Raw genomic sequence first — 23,077 nt, 5'->3', positions numbered from 1 at the left:
CTTCATCAGGAACTGTTGATGGAGACCTTATGCTTGAAACGTCGACTGCCTGTGCTTTTCCAGCACCACACTTTATGACTCTGATCTCCAGCATCTGCAATCCTCATTTTCTCCTCAAGAAATTGGTGTTTTACTGAAGAAAAAGAAGGAAGCATATATCAGGTAAATTCCACAGAGATTGAGTGAATCCTTATATTAAGAATATAAAGGCAGTAGGAGTGTACTTAATAGGGAAGACAGCTGCAACATGAGGCAATTTTATCTTAAACTTCACCTTTTTGAGTAAGTCTCTAGCCATTCTCCACCCCACTACGTGTTGGTATTCATCCCCTTGTCTATATTCTTGCATTTCCCCCAACCCCAAAATATATTGAGATATTTACTCATTTAAAGAGCTTGTTAAATGCAACATCAAATTGTGTTTATATATCATGTTTAAATTACTAAAAGATTTCAAGACTCTCAGTGACAGTTGCTGTTATTGTTTTATGTAGTGGTGCAGAAAAAAGGTGTCTTCTGAGGCAAGCAGTTAGAATTAACAAAGCAGAAGCATAGTTGCTTAACGCTCATTAAGATTGGTGTGCAATATCTTGGGCATAATGCCACAAACTTGTCACTTGGTTTCAAATGGTTTCCAACAGATTAAAAATATTTACGAGATGTTCAAGACTGTTTTTACAAGTAAACTATCACCAGATAACAAACATCAATAACATTCTAGCAAGAATTTGCTGAATATTATTTCACTCTACTGATTGTGCTGGTCTCCAGGTTTATTAATCCAAACATTACGGATACAATAGCATGTGGAAGATTTGTACTTAAGAATAATTCTATGTGTTTTATGTGGATTTAAACACCATGGTGACAGTAACAACATTCCCACAAAGCAATCAACTGGTCTTTCCCTTGGTATTTAGATTGGTAGCCATTTGGGATTTGTCTTTCAATTTTCAAAATTAATTTCTCGTTCGTCAATTAATTTACAATTCTATCTCATGTCAATGTAGCAAAATTCCAAAATAAGAAATATGAAAAACCCAAGGTGGGACAACCAGCTGCCTGAAAGCGTTCATCAGAATCTTAATTATGCAGCATTACATTTGGGAAATGTCAAGATGTTGTTATGAAAGACTGAATTGCATTTATACAGCACCTTCTGCAACCTTGGAATATCCAAAGGTCTTTATAATCAATCAGTATTTGTAATGTAAGAAACATGGCAGCTAGTTTGCATGCAGCAAGCTCCTATAAGACTTATCAGTTCTGGGGAAATGTCACCAGATGCCTGAAAGGTGAACTCTGATTTCTCTTCACAATGCTGCCAGACCTGCTGAGGTTTTTCTGTTTTTGTTTCTGATTGAAAGCATCCGCAGTACTTTCGATTTTCATTTAGCTCCTATAACCTGTTTGAATGATGTTGGTTGAGGGATAAATGTTGATTCGAACACCAGGTTGAATTCAACTGCTCTTCTTCAAATTGTGTCTTTTGATATTTTGCATCAACCTGAGAGGGCAGGTGAGGGTCATTGTTTAACAGCGTATCCAATAGGCTGTATCTTCGACAGTGCAGCTTGGTACGACACTGATGTGTCAGATTTGATTATGGGATCAAATTTCTGGAGTGGGACTTGGATCCAACATCTTCCAAACCAGAGGCAAGAGCTGTGTCAACCAAGCTTAAAGAAGGCATCCTATTATGGCATATAATTACCTTTGGAAATTTAGACTTAAACAAAGCATCTTTCTCCATCATTTGCTTGTAAAGACCACTTATTCATGAAGACAATTGGGACAATGAACATGTGACACTTTCTTACATGAAGTAGAAAGGATTCAGAACTTATGTACATGTTCCAAAGGCCTTTCACCTGAATGTACACACTTCCATGGACATAATATGTATCTTTCATGGGTTCACCTGTAAGATGCAGACTGTCAGGGGATTCTATTATGCAGCTTCATATTTTTACGGGTGGCACAGTGGCTCAGTGGTTAGCACTGCTGCCTCACTGTGCCAGGGACCTACATTTGATTCTAAACTTTAGCGACTGCGTGGAGTTTGCACATTCTACTCATGTCTGTGTGGGTGTCCAATGGGCACTCTGGTTTTCTGCCACAGTCCAAAGGTGTGTAGATTGGCCACGCTAAATTGCCCCATAGTGTCTAGGGATGTGCAGGATAAGTGGGTTAGCCATGGGAAATACAGGAATAGAGTGGGGTGCTGTTTGAAGGGTCAGTGCAGACTCAATGGGCCAGATGGCCTCTTCCCACACTGTTGGGATTCTATGATTCACATTCTCGGGCTGAGACTATCTTGGAAAAAATGACGAGGGATCATTTTTAGTGGTTCCAATATGCCTTTCAAAGGCACCTATAACTGTACAGGACATCATCAGGACCTCCTTTAATAACCCCGCAGATTTGGAGATGCCACTGTTGGGTACCACAACCACCTGGTGAAGGAGCAGCGTTCCGAAAGCTAGTGCTGTTGGACTATAACCTGGTGGTGTGTGATTTTTAACCACACAGAGGAGTACATTTCAAAAGGAAATCCAGAGTCCTGTGTAAAATGCTAAAAGATCTGCAGTACAGGACAGCAGACCAAAATAGTGGGAGTTAGGACCAGGCAAATCAGGAAGCAACTTACAGATGCTGCTGTGTTTAAGACTAGAATCCCTATAAAGTCTAAGAGGAAGGAAAGGCTCAGTGTTGTTTTGTGCTTTGAGGTACTGGATATCCCATTACTGTCGATAGAAAAGGTGACAGCGATCAATACCGTCAATTTGGAATTTTGTTCTTTGTGGGTGCCTTCTTTTTCCTGGATCTCCCCTCTGTCCTCACATTTATGACACTTCAAGTCAGGAGGTGCAAAATTCTGCCGATAGTAATGAACCAAAAACAGAGCCAAGAAAGACTGCAAATGTAGAGAAAATCTCCTTTTGAATACAGTGTCGTGTTACCTGGGGTCTGTCCTCCTGCACTGTAGCAGTGTTATACTTTAAGTAATTAAAAAAAAACAGCCATTACGAATTGTAAATAAAAATGACATAACTGCAGATTCTGGGAATCAGAAACAAAAACAGAAATTGCTGGACAAGCTCAGCATCTGTGGAGAGAAAGAAGAGTTAATATTTTGAGTCCAGTGACTCTTCCTATAAAAATCTTATGTTCCTTCACTGAGTATTTGGTTAGGTTTTGTCAAGTAAGTTTTAAAATTTCTGATACAAGTATGGTTTTACAGGAGCCACTACTAGCATATCTGGCTAGACACTTAAGAGTTTAAAACTCCTATTTGTGTGAAAGACTATCACTGAACTCCTGGTCTGCTCAGCTGTGTCTATGCTATCTGTTCTTCAGATTTATTAAAGCACTGCCCTATCCAGCTCAGCCCTATCCATTGTCTTCCACAATTGTCATGTAAAAATGGACATCAATTCTTTCATCCTTTCCACCGCCAACCTCCCCCACCTCATTGTGAGGCAGACAAATTAATAATCAAACATTGGAATAATCTCAACCCTTCATTTCAGAACTGGCACTGTCGAAAAGCAAATGAAGGAACAAAGTCCTTTAATTAATCAGAAAGGATGTTTCAATGAACAGGTATCAGATCCTTCATTGTATTCTGGGATTACTCACTGTGCAGGGCTTACATACCAGTACCACAAGCAGCAATTTACTGAAACACGAGAGGTCTCTATTTCTAATTCATTGCCATTCCCTTTATTCCCATTCAATTACATGACAAGAGTATGCATTGTGTAGTGTTTTGCATACATTAATGCAATCCAAATAAATCCTGGCTAGGTCAGTGCTGTGTTACACGCTGCCATCTGCATGTGTTTGATTGGTCTGGGCACTGCTAGGCAACTAATTTAGAAGCTACCGAAAAGAAAATGACTGTGACTAACGCAAACTATTGTCTCATTATTTTCTTTTAAAATGAAATCCTTCAATAAAAACCTGATAGTTGATATGCACCACAGCAGGTAAACCATACATGTATATTAAATGAGATTTTTTTTTAACGACCACTACAGCTGCACAGGTTTGGATCATTTACATTGAATTACACTAAGCCAAGACATGATGCAACCAATTGACAGAAAGATGAAACTAGGGTCTATGAAATACATACAGACATGCGAATTACATGTAGAAGTAGGTCATTCAATCAGCCCATGGCCCCTCAGCGGGAAACAAAGTAATAATTGGAAATGAGCACTGGAAATATTGGAGCTCCATTCTGAAGTATACAAAACTAGTCAGGCCAGGATGTGCCATTCACAAGTTTGACTGGTCTTTCCTTCTGAGTGATCTGTTTGTGTTTCCAATTCCACATTTCCCCTAATGCTAACAAATATAAACACCTTCTTTTCAAATGGAGGCAAAATCCTATCAACGTTTCACAATGATAGTTGTGATACTGACATTTCTCTCATCCACAATGTTTTTTTCCTAACCTCAAAATTACAAGCAATTGCTCTCTAACTAGCCTCAGGAATTTTTGTGAACATCCTGGGGCTTGCAATTTAGACAGAGTGGTCCCTCAGTAGCAGGATATTATATCCTCTTGAACACACTATTAGTCTAAGTGATAATTATTTATTAAGAGTGTCTATCATAGTATACTGTCTTCAGGAATAAGTAGCAATATTTCTCATAATATTTCTGCAGAGTTCAATTAAGGTCAAATTTAGAAATTTCAAAGTATTAAATAACTTGCAGTCGGTACATGAAGATCAGAATTTGGGGAGCATTACCTTTTTACAGTGAATACTGTTGGAATATTCTTGGAAATGTGAAAGATGCTTGATACCTCTATATTTATTGGATCACATGCAAAGCTCTGATGTAGTACTGGCCCAGTTGTCTTTAGTGAGTGATCCAGCACAGGATGCCAAGGAAGTTGTGAAAGAGTTTTTTCTCTCTCCTCCAATTTAACTGGAATAGTGAAGTTATGCATTAAACCCTGATATTGTAGAAAGATGTTTACTGCAAATCACAACAGCGTACGTTCCAGTTTTGGAAAGCTCATTACAGGGAGCTTGTGTCATTTCCAATATATGGTGAGACAAACATCACTAACAACAACTAGTCTTTATGTAATGCCTTGATGCATAGGGCTCTGGCCCGAAACATCAATTTTCCTGCTCCTCAGATGTTGCCTGACCTGCTCTGCTTTCCCATCAACACACTTTCAACGCATATTAAAATAGCCTGATATGTTTTACAGGCGCTTCATCAAAAGAAATTTAACACTGAGCCTCATAAGATGATATATAGGCAGGTGACCAAACACCTTTAGAGAGAATCACAAAGGAGAGCAGTTGCAGAGTGGAAGAAGTTCAGGGTGGGAAATCAAAAGTCTGGAGTATTGACAGCTAAATGAGTAGCCAGCAAAGATGGGTGATAATAATGGGGAATGCACCACAGCTAAATTTGGGAGAGCATAGAGGTCTTAGAGGGGGGAGGGTTGCAGGGGCAGGTCTTTTTCCTGTCTTGGGTTTTGACATAGTGTCACAAAGTTGGTCCCTTTTTGCTAAAAGCTGTCCCTTTTCTCAAGGATACTGTGTTCTTGGGTTTTTTTCCGAGGGTTCATAAATCCTTCCTGGTTCTGAAGTGACTAGTTTGGTACAGACATGAAAAAGGATTTTGAAAGGCCTTTTATTTATATGTAAACAGATGAGACTTCAGGCCAAAGTGATCATGGTTTAAATGTAACCTGTATAATGAAAGGTGAGTGGTCAGCTCTCTAGCTGGGCAGTTCAGTCCAGAACAAGGTAAGACTTCAGCTGTGTGGAAACAGACTCTTTCTCTCTCTCTCCTTCTGCCCTTCTAACTTCAACCTGGAAGCAGTTGTTCCACTTTTTACTGTTTTTTTTGAAGGGGTTTGCTTATTGGGACTGTTGTGTATATGCGGAATAGTATATTTAAGTCTAGTTTGGATAGACTGAGTTCTGTTGGGCTTCTTTATTCTGTTCTTTGTGTTTCATTGTGTAAATTTTGTGAATAATTTTTTGTCCGTTTTAAAACCTGGTAGTCAACCTAGCTAACTTACTCTGGGTAATTCTCACTGTACACTTACTGAATAAAATTGTAAAGTTATGGTCTGGGCTGTCTGCTTAAGAATGTTTTGAGTGGTCTGGCCTAGTCCGTAACAGATTGGGGCTCTTTGCAGGATTTTAAACAGCGAGTGGTAGGTGCTAGTGTCTTCATTTCAGGTGTTGGTTTGGTTGGGTAGACAAAGCTTGGGATAGGAATGGCTTTTTCAGTCACCAAACGTTTTCTGGAAGTGGATGCGGTGACTTTGGAAGTTTTGCAATAGGTGAATAAGACTAAGCTGCAGGAATTAACAGACCAGCTGGGATTGGACCTGCCTGCTTTGTGAGGAAAGGAGAGAGAATTACAGCAATACCTCAGCATTTAAACTTGCCAGAGAAACTATCAGAATCTATCATGATGGCAATAATTCAATTACAAATTAAGCAGCTTGAGTTAGAGGTGAGAGATAAGGAAAGGGCAGCAGAAATGAAACAGTTTGAGTTACAATCAAAAGCAGAAGAGAGTGAAAAAGAGAGAGCAGCAGAAGAGAAATAAAAAGAGTGAGCTTTTGAACTTAAAAAAACTGACACTTAAAAAGGAAAGTCAGCTTAAAAGGCTGGAGATAAAGGCTGAAGGCAGTCAAAGTGAGGAAAAGAGTGAGAATGAGCAAGCCCCTGGTAGTCAGAAGCCCAGTGAGAAACTGTTTAAGTATGTTCAAGCATTGCCTAAATTTGATGAGAAGGATGTGGAAGCTTTTTTTGTCTCATTTGAAAAGGTGGCTAAACAAATGCAGTGACCAGTGGCAATGTGGGTTTTGTTGATCCAAACAAAACTTGTAGGCAGGGCTAGTAAGGTATTCACATCACTCAGAGAGGTTATCTGGGGAGTATGAGGAGGTGGAAAAAGCCATTTTAAGTGCATATGAGCTTGTACCATAAGCCTATAGACCATATCTCAGGAATCTAAAGAGGGGCCCAGGTCAAACCTACATTGAGTTTGAAAGGATCAAACAGAGTAATTTCGATAGATGATTGAGAGCTTTAAAGATCAAGTAAACCTATGATGCCCTTAGAGAGGTAATTATTCAAAAAACTCACTGCCTGACGTAATGCAAATTCATGGGGAAGAGCAGAGAGTTAAAATGGCAAGGTTAGCAGCTGATGTGGCTGATGATTATGAGCTGGTCCATAAAATTCAGTTTGGCTTCCAGAATCAATTTCAGTCCATGAGGGATAGAAATTGGGGCAAAGGGAAATCCTCACGTGAAAGGGAAAAGTAGGTCTCAGTGAAGGTCATAAGGGGAACTCACCACAGAGTAAAAAAGAAACCCTTGAGGGGGACAAAGAAGTTAAAAAGCTCCGGTGTTTTTATTGTAACAAAGTGGCCCACACGAAATCACAGTGTCGGTGAGCTAGGAGAAAGACAGAAGTAGAAAAAACAGACAAGCCTGGGAGTTTTGTTGGACTGGTAACAAAAAGCACAAGGGAAGTTTCTCCCCGTGTCTGCATGGGTTTCCTCCGGGTGCTCATGTTTCCTCCCACAGTCCAAAAATGTGCAGGTTAGGTAGATTGGCCATGCTAAATTGCCCGTAGTGTTAGGTGAAGGGGTAAATGTAGGGGAATGGGTCTGGTGGGTTGCACTTCGGCGGGTCGGTGTGGACTTGTTGGGCCGAAGGGCCTGTTTCCACACTGTAAGTAATCTAATCTAGACTGCCTCAGAGTGTTCAAGATGATCAGAGTTTGATCAAGGAGGAGGTACCAGATCTGCTTAAAAAATATGCATGCAAGGGTAAAATTTTTTCACAAACGCCAGAAGTAGCAGGTAAAGAGACTATAATATTAAGGGACACAGAATCCTCTCAGTCTGTAATCCTGAAGGATGAGGAGATATGTACTCCTGAGGGAATATTGCCAGAAAAGGTACTGGTAACAGGAATTCATGGTGAGACAAAAAGCGCTCAATTATGTAAAGTGAGGCTAAAGAGTCCAGAGAAGAGTGGAGAATGTGTGGTAGGAGTACTGGACAAACTCTCAGCTCCAGGATTACGATTTGTCCTTGCTAATGATATAGCTGATTCACCGGTAGGTATATTGTTACTCTAGTTGAAAAGCCAGTAGAGATGCAGGCAACTGAAGAAATTAAGGATATTTATCCAGGAATCATAGAGTCATAGAGATGTACAACATGGAAACAAACCCTTCAGTCGAACCCGTCCATGCCGACCAGATATCCCAACCCATCTAGTCCCACCTGCCAGCACTGGCCCATATCCCTCCAAACCCTTCCTATTCATATACCAATCCAAATGCCTTTTAAATGTTGCAATTGTACCAGCCTCCACCATTTCCTCTGGCAGCTCATTCCATACACGTACCACCCTCTGTGTGAAAAAATTGCCCCTTAGCTCTCTTTTATATCTTTCCCCTCTCACTCTAAACCTATGCCCTCTAGTTCTGGACTCCCCGACCCCAGGAAAAAGACTTTGTCTATTTATCCTATCCATGCCCCTCATAATTTTGTAAACTTCTATAAGTCACACCTCAGCCTCTGACGCTCCAGGGAAAACAGCCGCAGCCTGTTTAACCTTGCCCCATAGCTCAATTCCTGGCAACATCCTTGTAAATCTTTTCTGAACCCTTTCAAGTTTCACAACATCTTTCTGATAGGAATGAGACCTGAACTGCATGCAATATTCCAACAGTGGCCTAACCAATGTCCTGTACAGCCGCAACATGATCTCCCAACTCCTGTACTCAATACTCTGACCAATAAAAGAAAACATACCAAATGCCTTCTTCATTATCCTATCTACCTGTGACTCCACTTTCAAGAAGCTATGAACCTGCACTCCAAGGTCTCTTTGTTCAGCAACACTCCCTAGGACCTTACCATTAAGTGTATATGTCCTGCTAAGATTTGCTTTCCCAAAATGCAGCACCTCGCACTTATCTGAATTAAACTCCATCTGCCATTTCTCAGCCCAGTGGCTCATCAGGTCAAGATTCTGTTGTTATCTGTGGTAACCTTCTTCGCTGTCCACTCCACCCCCAATTTTGGTGTCATCTGCAAACTTACTAACTGAACCTCGAATCTTCCCAGATTGTGTGATCACATGATGACAGCGTCACAAGCTGAAGCAGGAGAGATCAAAAGGCACAGATACGGAAGTTGACATAGCTGTATCTGTGACTTTTTTTGATCAGATACTTGGGACAGAGTAGGTAAACATACAAGTATCTTTAGCTCTGCTATGCTTATTGAGTTACAGCAGAAAGATGAGAAGTTAAAACGATTGTATCAAAAGGCATATACAGCGAAGGAGAATGAATCCATCCCTGTATGTTACTACTTAACAAATGATGTCTTAATGAGGAAGTGGAGACCATCACACATTCAAGCAGATGAGAAGTGGGTAGAGATTGTTTTGCCAGTAGGATATAAAAAGGAGGTGCTGCGTGTGGCGCATGTGTGGTGAGGAAAGCACATGCCAAAATGCAAAGACATTTTTACTGGCATGGACTACACAAGGATGTGGTTGAATTTTGCCAGACATGTCATACATGTCAGCTCATCGTAAAACTACAGGCTGTAAAAAAAACCTGCACCTTTAGTACCTATTCTCGCATTTGAAGAACCTTTCACAAGAGTCTTGATTGATTATGTAGGGTCCCCTACTTCAAACAAAAAGTGGGAATAAGTATTTATTAACAATAATGGATGTGTCGAATAGATTTCCAGAGGCAATCCCGTTATGTAACATCACAGCTGAAAGGGTTGTGGAAGAATTATTTAATTATTTTACTAGATACAGACTACTAATAGAGATCCAGTCAGATCAAAGATCAAACTTCACATCCAAACTGTTCAAGAAGGTTATGGATAACTTGGAATAAAGCATTTCAAATGTACTGCGCACCATCCACAATTGCAGGGGATGCTAGAGAGATGGCATCAAACTCTAAAGACCACGTTGAGGGCTTATGGTCAGGATAATGCAGATGATTGGGATAAAGGATTTCCGTTTGTACTTTTTGCGATCAGAGATGCACCAAATGAATCAACCAAATTCAGTCCATTTAAATTAATTCTTGGGCATGAAATAAGAGGACCATTAAAATTGATTAAGGAGAAATCGATAGGTCAGAATTCAGAGACTACCCATTTGGACTATGTGCCAAATTTTACAGAACAATTAAGTAGAGCTATAGAGTTGGCTAGACAGCATTTAAAAGTATGGGAAAAAGTGAGGACTGCAGATGCTGGAGATCAGAGCTGAAAAATGTGTTACTGGAACCTTTCATTCTTGAAGAAGAGCTTATGCCCGAAACATCGATTCTCCTGCTCCTTGGATGCTGCCTGACCTGCTGTGCTTTATCAGCAACACATTTTTCAGCATTTAAAAGTATCACAGCATGTGATGAAACAGGAAGCAGATAAGAAATCACAAATTCACAATTTTGCAATTGGGGATAAGATATTGGTGTTACTTCCAGTAACAGGTGAGCCTTTAAAAGCCAGGTTTAGTGGACCTTATCTAATCGAGAGGAAATTGAGTGAAGTGAACTACTTGATAAGGACTCCAGACAGGAAGAAATCTCGCAGATTTTGTCATGTGAATATGCTCAAAAGGTATTTTGATAAGGAAGGAAAGCAAGAGGAGAAGGTGTTAATGATTACAGCACAGAAGGAAGAACCAAGTTCAGAGGATTCTGAATTGGACATTCCTCAAATCAAATTGGACAATGAGGAAGTTGTCAAAAATTGGGATAAATGATTGAGTTACCTTCCACAAAAAAAACGAAATGACCTGAAAGAGTTATTGCTATCACATGGGAGATATGCAAAAATGAACGGGGAAATATTAAACTAATTGTGCATGATTTAGAGATAGGAGATGCTGTTCCAATTAAGAAACATCCTTATAGGCATAACCTTCTAAAATTGGCACAGGTAGAGAAGGAGATAGAGTGCATGCTCCAAGGCGACATAATCAAAGTGAGTTACAGTGACTGGAGCTCACCCATAATCATGGTGGCAAAGCCAGATGGTACCCAATGGTTATGGGTGGATTATTGCAAAGTCAACGCCGTTACAAAGACAGATGCATATCCAATTCCACGACTTGGAGGACTGTGTCAAACAAGTGGGACAAGCAACTACATTTCTAAGTTGGACTTGCTCAGAGGCTACTGGCAAGTACCTCTGTCAGAGAGAGCAAAGGCAATTTTGGCTTTCGTATTGCCAAATGGACTATATCAGTTCAAAGTTATGCCATTTGGTATGAAAAATGCTCCAGCAACATTTCAGAGACTGACTAATAAGACTAATAATTACCCAACTGTGAAGTGTATATTGATGACCTGGTGATTTTTAGTCACTAATGGAAGGAACATTTACAGCATTTATCGGACTTGTTCGATTGACTTCGGAGGCTTGGTGGTAAACGGAGCTAAAACTGAATTTGCTAAAGCCCAAGTCACCTTCCTGGGCCATGTTGTTGGACACAGACAAATGGCCCCACGGGATCCAAAAATGAAAGTAATTGGGGAATTTCTCACACTATCAACGAAAAAAGCAGTACTATGGTTCCTGGGATTGCATGGATTTTACCGAACATTTGTGCCAAACCTTAGCAGTGTGGCTGCTCCACTCGCTGAATTGTTAAAAAAGGGCAAGAAATTTCAGTGGAAAGCAGACGTCAAAAGGCATTTGACAGCCTAAAGATGTTGTTAAGCACTGTCCCAGTATTAGCCACACAGGATTACACAAAGCCTTTCAAAGTGGCTATCGATGCCAGTGATGTGGGTGTTGATGCGGTGCTCCTGCAGGAGGATGACGAGGGAAATAGAAAGACCCATCGGGTATTTTTCCAGGAAGTTGAATGTTCATCAACAGAAATATTCAATAGCAGAGAAAGAGACTTTAAGCTTGGTGTTGGTATTACAACATGTCAGTGTTTATATTACCAGCAATGCATCTGAGATAATCGCATGCACTGATCATAACCCATTGACATTTGTGGAAAAATTTAAGGACACAAATGTCAGACTATTTAGACGGAGCTTGTTGTTGCAGCCATTCAGTTTGACAATTGCGCATGTAGCAGGTTGTAAAAACGTGATTGCCGATGCGTTATTGAAACTCGATGTGGGGGCATTCGGTGGCGGGTGCGCTGCATTCGCATGTGGCTATGCATAGTTAGTATAGTGTACATGTGTGTTTTAGACTACTAACTAGCTTGTTATTGAAGGGTTTTAAAAATGAAGCCATCTTTTGATATTAATGGTTCATTTTTTTAAGGGGGGAGATGTCACAAAGCTGGTCCCTTTTTGCTAAAAGCTGTTCCTTTTCTTCAAGGGTACTGTGTCCTTGGATTTTTTCAAAGGGGTCACAAATCCCTCCCAGCTCTGAAGTGACTAGTTTGGTATAGAGGTGAGAAAGGATTTTGAGAGGCATTTTGTTTACATGTAAACAGATGAGACTTCAGGCCAAAGTGGTTATGTTTTAGAAGTGACCTGTATAATGAAAGGAGAGTTGTCAGCTCTCTAGCTGAGCAGTTCAGTCCAGAACAAGGTAAGAGTTCAGTTGTGTGGAAACAGACTCTCTCTCTTTCTGCCCTTCTAACTTCAACCTTTAAGCATTTGTTCCATCTTTTACTGTTTTTTTTAAGGGGGTTTGCTTATTGTCACTGTTTTGTATATTTGGAACAGCATAACGAAGTCTAGTTTGTATAGACTGAGTTCTGTAGGAGTTCTTTATTCTATTCATTGTGTTTCATTGTATAATTTTGTGAATAAATTTTTATCTTTTTTAAAACTGGTAGTCAACCTAGTCAACCAGTGGGTAATTTTCACTGTATATTTACTGAAACAAATTGTAAAGTTATAGTGTGGGCTGCCTGCTTAAGAATGTTTTGAATGATCTGGTCTAGTCCATAACAATAGGTTGTATACAAGACAGAAATGATTTTAAAAGACTATAAGAAACACTTTATCCCACCCTTCCCTAGAGATTCCACTCCAATATCACGGCCAGAATGTTAGCTTTAGTTTAATTAGATCAAAGAGATCAGTTATATTGTACATTTGCAAATAGATCAGTTATATTGTACATTTGCAAATCTCCATGGTAAGACTGCCAGTGTCAGTTCATGAGTTATACTGTTAAATTTCCTTGTCAACTGCTGATGAGAGACATATAATTCTGCTCATTGACCAACAAATCATGGCTACATCTCAATGTTAACACAACAATAAACAATTCATAGTCTGTTGCTACTATTATGTGTCACATGGTCCACTAATGTGACCATTGTCATGTGACCAAATTAAAACTTGGTTGATATTTACTGGTTTTGAATTGATGCATCAGGATGTGGCCTCCCAAAGTAGGAAATGAACAGCACCATTAAAAATAACTGCCATGGTCCATCTGCACAGTTGTACCATTAATGGGAGAAAAATAAACTATTTTTTAATAAAGGTCTGGTGAAGCAGTGAAGCTAGAACAGGGCCTCTCAAGGTAGGAGTTTGGGTCCCCAAATGGCATTGCAAGGTAAATTTTGTGGTCATGGGCTATGGGGCAATTCCTGTCAGAGAGCTATGTCCAAGTTAAAACAGCTGTCCTCCTGCTCTTTAATTCTCCCCATGGGGACATGGTGTTTTCAAACTTCAAAATAGGGCCACAACGGGCAATGGTTTGGAAAGTACTCAGATAGAATTTAGATATCCTGACATTTGATGCTTATTTTGCATTGTTCTGAGGAAATGTTGACTTTGCTGTGTAATGGAGGGTTTATATTTTAGTGATCCCTCCCTCATGGTTTGGAATCATAACTCTAATGTGAAGCTAACCAGAGGAGCTTTTCTCCATGCTGCTATCTCTAAGATGTTTTTCTGCATAGCTTCACCTCAAGTAAGAGAAGCCTCTCAGGTAATCTCCATGGTCCCTCAACTTTCGAACGTTAATGGGACAGTCCTCTGTTTCTGACACAAAGTATACCTCCAAACCTGTGCATGTGGCAGCCACAATTACAGCCTTGATGCATATGCTAAACTGGAACTGATCTATACAACACACTAGAGCAATTATATCAATAGGAATCCATAGGGATCTTTTGGCTGTTTGGATTATCTTATAGTGTATAGTATATAGACACCACCATTCAGCTTAAAAAAAAGCTGTTCCTAAAGGGGTCTGTGGATAACTGTGCCACTGTGAGTGACGTAATTGTTATGCTTCATTGTACTTACAGAAAATATCTACCAGAAGATTATTTGTAATGCAGTCTTTTTCAAGGTACTTAATAGTCACACTACAAAACAGGAGGTAATCCACCTGGTAAAGTGTTCGTATTTCTCTATGTTACATCCATCTAATAAGTAGATGAATTGCTTCCAAAGCTGTTAATGTTACCATATAAACAGCTGCTCGTAACTGTGCAAGAACAAATGAAACCAATTACTCCCTCCATAGAGAAGAGACTTATTATACAAAGTGCTTTACAATGGGAGGAGCAAAGTGAGCAAGCTGCTACATGGGAAATCACTTGTTCCACCTTGTCCACAGCATAGCAAGTTGGAGTCCTAGTATAACATGCTAGCTTACCAAAACATTCAAGACTATTAGTTCATTGCTAGCATTTGACAATACTGTCACATCATTTTTTTTCCAGATATATTGGAGAAAAATGTTACACAGTTAGAGGCCGAAGAAATCTCCCATTTTTATTCCCAACAACATACCAAAGCCTTAAAATTCAGAAAAGTATCAGAAGGCCAGTAATAAATTTTAAGAACATTGGCAAAAAAGCCAGTTGCAAGATGCAGACAAATGTTTCTCATAGCAAGTTATTCTAATCTAAATGTCCTTCCTGATAGGGTGGAGGGAATGGACTTAACAGTAGCTTTCAAAAGAGAATTGGATGTATACTACAGAAAGAAACATTTGCAGGAATGTGGGAAAAGAACAAGGGAGTGGCATTATTAATGTTAAATTGGAGAAATGGAGGCAATGCAGTGTCCTTTCAACTTCAAGTTCTGGACTTAAATCTGTGTGGATCCAATTATCCTGTATCTGCTCAGTCTGGCTTGCCCATGAAATGAATCTGGGAGATAGCGGACAAAACATAATTAAGCATTGCATTGCCAATGTCATGAAAGAGGTGAGGAAAATTGGTAAAAATAAATTAGCATTGTACTTTGGATTTTTGAAGCACAGGAGGAAGGTCATTTAACTCTTCTTAGAAATAGCTGTCCAAAAAGATTTACACTTCTCTGTCTTGGCCCTGCAAAGTTTTACCATTCATGGATTTATCCAAGTTGCTTTTCAACCTTTGTGAAGCTGCTTCCAGCACCTTTCATATCATCATAATTTGAGGCATTTAAAATTTTAAAAAACACATTTCCTCATCATCTCCCTACTCTTCTGTCATTTTTATCCACTACTTCATGAATCTTTTGCAATAACTTTTAGAACTATGATTTACCCACTGGAGGGAGTGACATCTCAAAGCTTCTTCATCTATATGGAAAGAATGTATGAGTGTACTCAAACAGGATAACCAGGTGTATCTGATCATAAACAAACAGGATAACCAAGTGGATCTGATCATAAACATAGGCATTTTGCACTGGGGTTTGCTGCATGAGGATCTGCAATAGGAATACTGATGGATTTTTTTCCACTGTCAATGTATAGTGTCCCTGTGAGACAAGCTGACACCCAGAGCTATGACTCTTTTATAAATTCTGACTAGTAGGTAGTACTCAATTTGCAGTCTCATACACAGTTGAATTGTATCATTAATATTGGTCACAGCAAGCCTTCTTTTTAAGATTGATCCTTGAGATCAGGGCATCGCTGATCTGGCTAGGATTTATTGTGCATCCTTTGTTACCTTGTTTGGATACAGCTCAGTGGCTTGTTTAGTCATCTCAGAGGGCATAACGTTTGTATGGAAGCTGAGCCAGATATAAGGGCAAGGTTTACTTTTCAAAAGAACTGAATTAAAATTCTCAAACTGCAATGGTAGTTCTGGGCTCAATCTCTGGACTATAAAAGAGTTGTGTAATCATTTTTTTATGTGCACCATTGCAGTTCACCAAAACACAGAACGTATTCTGGATAGGAAATCTCAAAATGCCCATCACTAAATATGGATCAGTAGCACCCTGATTGACTGAATCCTGAAGAACGTTGCTACCAGAAGGAAACAGTGTGGCAGGTATGGATAGACCAATGTGAAGGAAAAACATTGAGAATTCCTGCTTTTGTATTATTGGCTTCTGTGTCTTCAGCTGTTTAAGCTCTGGAATCTCCTGCTGAAACTATGCATGTCTACCACCCATTCTTATTCTCAGATACCACTTAAAGCCTAACCCTTTACTCATCTGCCTTGATATCTCCTTAATTGATTAAGTTCAATTTTTCTCTTGCTTAGGTTTAGAGGAATATGGGCCAAATACTGGCAAGCAGACCTAGATGAGTTTAGGATACCTGGTCGGTAAGGACAAGTTGGACTGAAGGGTCTGTTTCCATGCTGCACAACTCTATGACTCAATGACACCTTAAGTTCCCATTGCTCTCACATTTGGATCAATTTATATTCACTGATTTAACAAAAGTGCATAGCCAAAGAGAATTAAAAATACTGTCACCTTGAAATTTTGATCAATCATAATGTCAAAACCCAGAAGATCAAAGTAGCCCAGTTTCCGACCAAGTCTGGCCTTGGTGGCAATGAAGCATTGTGTCATGATCTGTTGTGTTCTCTTCTGTAAGAAAATATTACATCTCTTAATAATCTTTGCAGTCAGACAAGATTCTTTGTTACACAGTCTATAGGCTTGGTTGTATTTGAGGGAATGCTCAGAAGCAGTAGATTCTTCTTACTTCCCCAGTCCTGTTCTTTATCCCTTCCTTTTTGTTACGTATCTTTCAGTTTGAATTTCACCTCATCAAGCAAAGAAGAATCTCATCCATTTTAGTGTTATGCCTCTATTTCTATTTCACTGGGTTTACCTTGTTTGAGATAATTCCATGCTTCACTAAAGCCTGGTAAGAAGATCGAATTAACATTGCTTTATTGAATTGAATGTGGAAATCTATAAATGAAAAGTAAACGATAGCCCACAGTTATCCCAATGACTAGTTATAACCCACTAGCCACTGAAAGCCTATCAGTCATAATGTCAATACAATAATTACATATGCAAACAAAGCCGGACATGTACTTCCTTCCAAGCAATTAGATTGAATCATCTGGACATTTGTTTTGAATATTGTAAATATTGATGGTACTCAAAGGATATCCAAAATGCTAGCAAAATGGGCAAAAGGTCACATACAATCATCATAATGAACCACAAAAATTAAACATACAGGTAGCGATTCATTGTCAATTTGGATATTGTCACATTTTAGATAAGAATTGGATTTGTTACAAGCGCTGAAGTGTATAAAATGGTCCTAAGATTCTCTAAAATGTAAAACACGTTTTATTTCATTTAAAAATACCTATATTTGGGAAGGGAATTGAATCATAAGTGAGACCAGTGAATGAGTGCAAAAGAACGAAATTTCAAAATAGAAGGAGATACTGAAAGACAGAGGGCAGACTTTTAAGATTAAAACAGAAATACTTGCTGCCTCAAACCTCAAGGCAAAAGAAAGACAGTTAACACTCCACACCAATAATGAGTTAGAGGTGGCATGGTGGCTCAGTGGTTATCACTGCTGCTTCACAGAGGCAGGGACCTGGGTTTGATTCCACCCCCGGGTGACTGTGTGTGCAGAGTTTGAACATTCTTCCTGTGTCTGCATGGGTTTCCACCAGGTGCTCCAGCTTCATCTCACAGTCTAAAGATGTGCAGGTTGGGTGGATTGGCCACGCTAATTTTCCCATCATGTCTAGGGATATGTAGGCTAGATAGATTAACTATGGGAAATGTGGTTATAGGGGAGGGAGGGGATATGGGTGGGATGCTCTTAGGAGAGTTGGTGTGGACTCGATGGGCCAAATGGCCTGTTTCCACACACTGTAGGGAAACACTGAGTTCTGATGGAAAGGTGAAGCAGAAACTCTGTTCTCCTTTCCATAGATGCTGCCTGACCTGCTGAATATTTCCAACAATTCTGATTTTTATTTCATGCTACAAGCATCCACAGTACTTTATTTTTGTATTCAGCTGTTTAAAGGATGTTGACTGGTCTGGGTGCACCATCAGAAGACCAGACAGCAGGAAATGCCAGCCAGAAATCAAAGGATTACAACAACAAAGTTGTGACCTGGTGTCAAATCCGGGAAAGTGTATATGCAGCACAGCATTAAATTACAGAATACACTCAAAGGCTGAACGCTCGAATTGATTGTAAAGTTAGTCTGTAAAGATAAGTGAAATTTCTGACCAATAGGGGTTTCGATAAAGACAGGTTTGTGAGCTTGAATAAACTAGTTAATTGAGGATGGCGATGGTTCAGTGGATCTGATAATGAATGTTGACTTTTTAAAAAAAGTATTACTCACCCGATATTAGTGGTTGCAATAGCGAATTTCAGAAATATAAGAAATTAGGAGCAGGAATAGGCATTTCAGTCTTTCAAGCCTCCTCCGCCCTTTCAATACAATCATGGCTGAATATTCAACTCAGTCCCCTGCTCCTGCTTTCTTCCTATATCCTTTGATCCCTTTAGCTATAGAACAAGGTCTAACTCCTTTTTGGAAAACGTTCAATGCTTTGGCATCAATCATTTTTTTGCGGCAGAGAATTCCACATACCTACCCTGCACCCTGAATCTGTGACCTCTATTTCTGAACTCCCTGATCATCAGGAAACTTGTTCCTGCATTTGCCTTGTCTAGTCCTGTTAGAAATTTATCGTTTTTTTATGAGATCACCCCTCATTAAAGTTCTAAACAATCCAGTGTCACTTCATACATTGGAACTGTCATCCCAGGAATCAGTGTGGTAAAGCTTTAATGCATTCCCTCCATAGCCTAACCTCCTTCCTTATTTAAAGAGACCCCAACTGCACAGAATATTCCTGGTGTGGTCTCACCAAGGCCTTGTACAATTGCAGCAAGACATCCCTGCTCTTGTACTCAAATCCTCTCGCTACAAAGACTAAAATACCACTTGCCTTCTTCACTGCCTGCTGCACATGTATGTTTACTTTTGCAAGTGCTGTAGAAGGACACTCAGGTCTTGTTGCACCTCCCTATTCCCAATCTATTGCAATTCACATTATAATCTGCCTTCCTGCTTTTGCTACCAAAGTGGATAACCTCATATTTGTCCACATTACCCTTCATACTTTTGCCCACTCAGTCAACTTTCCCATTTCACACTGAAGCATGTCTGCATACATAGTTCACCCTCCAACCCAACTCTATGTTTTCTGCAGATTTGGAGATATTACATTTAGTTCCCTCTTCTTAATCGAAGGGGTCCAAGCACTGATCCCTGTGGTGGCCCTCGAGTCATTGGCTGCCATTCAGAAAGAACTCCTTTTATTCCTACTCTTTGTTTCCTGTCTACCAATGAGTTCTCAGTCCATGGCAGTACTTGATCCCCACTCCCATACACTTTCATTTTACATATTAATATTTAAAGACACAGTTTTGTTTTTCTTTTATTCATTCACAGAGCAGGGAAGTTGCTGGCTAACCCATCCCAAAATGCCCTTGAGGAGGGTGTTGTTGATCTGCCTTTTTGAGCCACTGCACTATGAAGATACCCAGAAACCTATTAGGGAAGGACTTCTAGGATTTTTATAGAGAGAGACGGTGAAGGAAAAGCAAGTTGTTCCAAGTCAGGATGGTATGTGGTTTAGACGCTACATTGCAGGTGACGATATTCCCAAGTATCTGCTACCATCTGTCTTTCTGTCTATCTGTCTTTCTAGTAGGTAGAGCTCAGGTGTTGGAGGACACTGTCTAAGGAGCCTTGGTGATTTTTTGCAGTGCCATCTTGTAGATGGTAGACATTGCTGCTCCTATGCATTGGTGCTGGAGAATGTATATGTTGAATGTGTTAGATGGGGTAAGAATTAAGAGGGCTGCTCAGTCCTGAATGATGTTGAAAGTATTATTGGAACTGCGCTAATCCAGAAAAGTGTGAGTATTTGATTATACTCCTGTTTTGTGCCTTGTAAGCGCTGGACAGGTTCTGAGGAGACAAGGGGTAAATTACCACAGAATTTTCCACTTCTGATCTATTCTCGCAGTCATAGTATTTATAGGCTGGTCCAGCTCAGTGTTTGCTCAATGGTAACCCTCATGATGTTTATAGTGGAATAAACAATGTTAATGCCATCAAATGTCAAGTGGCAATAGTTGGATTCTTATTGGAAATGGTTTTTTGCCTGGCGGTAAGACTCACAAATGTTTCTTGCCACTTAGTAGCACAAGCCCGAATGTTGTCCAGGTGTTGCTGCATTTGGACATTGGCTGCTTCAGTATCAGAGGAGTTCTGAATGGTGCTGAACATTGCGCAATCATCAGTGATAGCTTCACCTCTGACATTATGATGGAGAGAAGGTCATTGATGAAACAGCTACTGTTAGTTGGCTCTGAGGAGCTACTGTAATGATGTCCTGCGGTTGAGATGATTGGCCTCCCACGAATACATCATCTTCCTTTGAGTTTCTGTTTGACATGTTTTCCCTGATTTTAATGTACTCTAATCTTACTGGGCTATTTTGGATTACCTAACACTAACTATAGTTCACTCGATCACTATTGATCACAGTCCTGCATCACAGGGGGAGGTTAGAAGGATCGTGGATTGTTGCTGGCCTGCATCATTCAGCCTCACACAATGCCATTAGAGCAGCAAAATATAAGGTAACCACAAAGAAACCTAAGCAAAAACGCAGGAGAAACTTCTTTACCCTGAAAGTGGTTAGAAAATGAATCACACTATCGCATGGAGTAGAATAGCACAGGTGAATTTAAAGGGAAGCTGGGTATTTAGGCCAAGAGGGCCTATGGGCAGCACGGTGGTGCAGTGGTTAGCACTGTTGCCTCACAGAGCCAGAGACCCGGGTTCAATTCCCGCCTCAGGCAACTGACTGTGTGGAGTTTGCACATTAGAACATAGAACATAGAACAATACAGCACAGAACAGGCCCTTCGGCCCATGATGTTGTGCCGAACTTCTATCCTAGATTAAGCACCCATCCATGTACCTATCCAAATGCCGCTTAAAGGTTGCCAATGATTCTGACTCTACCACTCCCACGGGCAGTGCATTCCATGCCCCCACCACTCTCTGGGTAAAGAACCCACCCCTGACATCTCCCCTATACCTTCCACCCTTCACCTTAAATTTATGTCCCCTTGTAACACTCTGTTGTACCCGGGGAAAAAGTTTCTGACTGTCTACTCTATCTATTCCTCTGATCATCTTATAAACCTCTATCAAGTCACCCCTCATCCTTCGCCGTTCCAACGAGAAAAGGCCGAGAACTCTCAACCTATCCTCGTACGACCTATTCTCCATTCCAGGCAACATCCTGGTAAATCTTCTCTGCACCCTCTCCAAAGCTTCCACATCTTTCCTAAAGTGAGGTGACCAGAACTGCACACAGTACTCCAAATGTGGCCTAACCAAAGTCATGTACAGCTGCAACATCACTTCACGACTCTTGAATTCAATCCCTCTGCTAATTCTCCCTGTGTCTGTGTGGGTTTCCTCCGGGTGCTCCGGTTTCCTCCCACAATCCAAAAATGTGCAGGTTAGGTGAATTGGCCATGCTAAATTGCCCGCAGTGTTAGATGAAGGGGTAAATGTAGGGAAATAGGGTTGCGCTTCGGTGGGTTGGTGTGGACTTTTGGGCCGAAGGGCCTGTTTCCACACTGTAAGTAATCTAATCTAAAAAAATACTGAAGAGAAGGATATGCAGATAGGATTGGATGAAGTAGATCTCATGGACCAGTTTCTGAATGTCCTCTCACTTCTGACAACTCTGTGTAAAACATTGGCCACATGTTTCCTCCAATGTAAATAAAAAAAGATCAGACATCATTATATGATTTTGGGGATAAGGCTGGGTGTGAGATTAAGTTGGATGACTTTTGAAAAGTCAGCACAAACAAAACAGGTCAAATAGCCTCCTCAGTACTGTGAATTTCTTAGCTTTAATGGCATCCATTTGACCCATCCTTTCTGAGTACAATTGGCATTGTTGAAACCTGCTAGGTGATTTGCCCCTTCCTTCTCTGAGCTCGATGGGCCACTAGTGCTGTGGCAATGTCCTACTGCAAAATTCCTCTCAAGTCACGCTGAAAATGGCATTTAATTTGCCCAAATAGCAGGAGCAAAGGCATTATCAGTGGGCAGGCAGAAGTTTCCACTCCACAACAGATTCAAGGGTTTCCGAAGAAATTAAGTGCCTTGCTATGCAGAGCTATCCAGAGCAGTGAATGTTGCACATCAAGATATCCAGGAACTATCCCAACAGAAACATTAACTGAAAAAGGTGGAAATAGACTTTGCAAATGGAGAGAGAGACAGTAAAGGACATGACAAACTAAGTGATTCCTCAAATGTCTGCGGTTTGGGGCTAGTAGAAGACACCCCTGATCTCTCAGCTCAAGAAAGTGAGATCAGACCTCTGTTGGGACTAGTTAAATTTTAACATTTTTGAAATATTTCATAAATTAGAACTATTTATCAAATTCGTTGTCAAAGTTACAGAATCAGTGAATGGTTTCAGTGCTGTAGGAGGCCATTCAGTCCATCAAGTCTGGGCTCACTGTCTGAAGGAAAATCCACCTTATACCACTTTCCCACCACCTACCTTGTACATTCAATCTTGTTAAACAATAATCCAAGTTTACCTTGAATGCCCAAATTTAATCTACCATTACCCCAAAAGCAGCACATTCCAGATCATAATCAATGGCTGCATCATTGTTTCTTTTGTTAATTACCTAAGTCTGTAAAAACCTGAGAAATACTTATCACTATTGTGTTATAAAATATATAGTTCCAAACTAAGCTGATTCAATTATGGACATTTTCTCT

At 40.2% G+C, this 23,077-nt stretch overlaps 1 protein-coding gene and 1 long non-coding RNA gene across 4 annotated transcripts in view; one reads left to right on the top strand and one right to left on the bottom strand.

Annotated features, from left to right (window-relative positions):
- LOC140486957 (protein polyglycylase TTLL10-like) overlaps positions 1–23,077 on the bottom strand; it is a 157,767-nt gene that overhangs the window by 15,235 nt on the left and 119,455 nt on the right. The window contains exon 12 of the mRNA XM_072586216.1: positions 16,707–16,823. Coding sequence (XP_072442317.1) covers positions 16,707–16,823 — 117 coding nt within the window. The remainder of the gene's footprint in view (positions 1–16,706; positions 16,824–23,077) is intronic.
- The window catches only part of LOC140486958 (uncharacterized), a 106,415-nt gene that overhangs the window by 6,588 nt on the left and 76,750 nt on the right, over positions 1–23,077 (top strand). The window lies entirely within an intron of this gene.

Source organism: Chiloscyllium punctatum, chromosome 16 (assembly GCF_047496795.1).
Source record: "Chiloscyllium punctatum isolate Juve2018m chromosome 16, sChiPun1.3, whole genome shotgun sequence".
NCBI classification, from domain to species: Eukaryota; Metazoa; Chordata; class Chondrichthyes; order Orectolobiformes; family Hemiscylliidae; genus Chiloscyllium; species Chiloscyllium punctatum.
The sequence above is the reverse complement of the archived record's forward strand: the minus strand, read 5'-3'. Positions and strand labels throughout refer to the sequence as shown.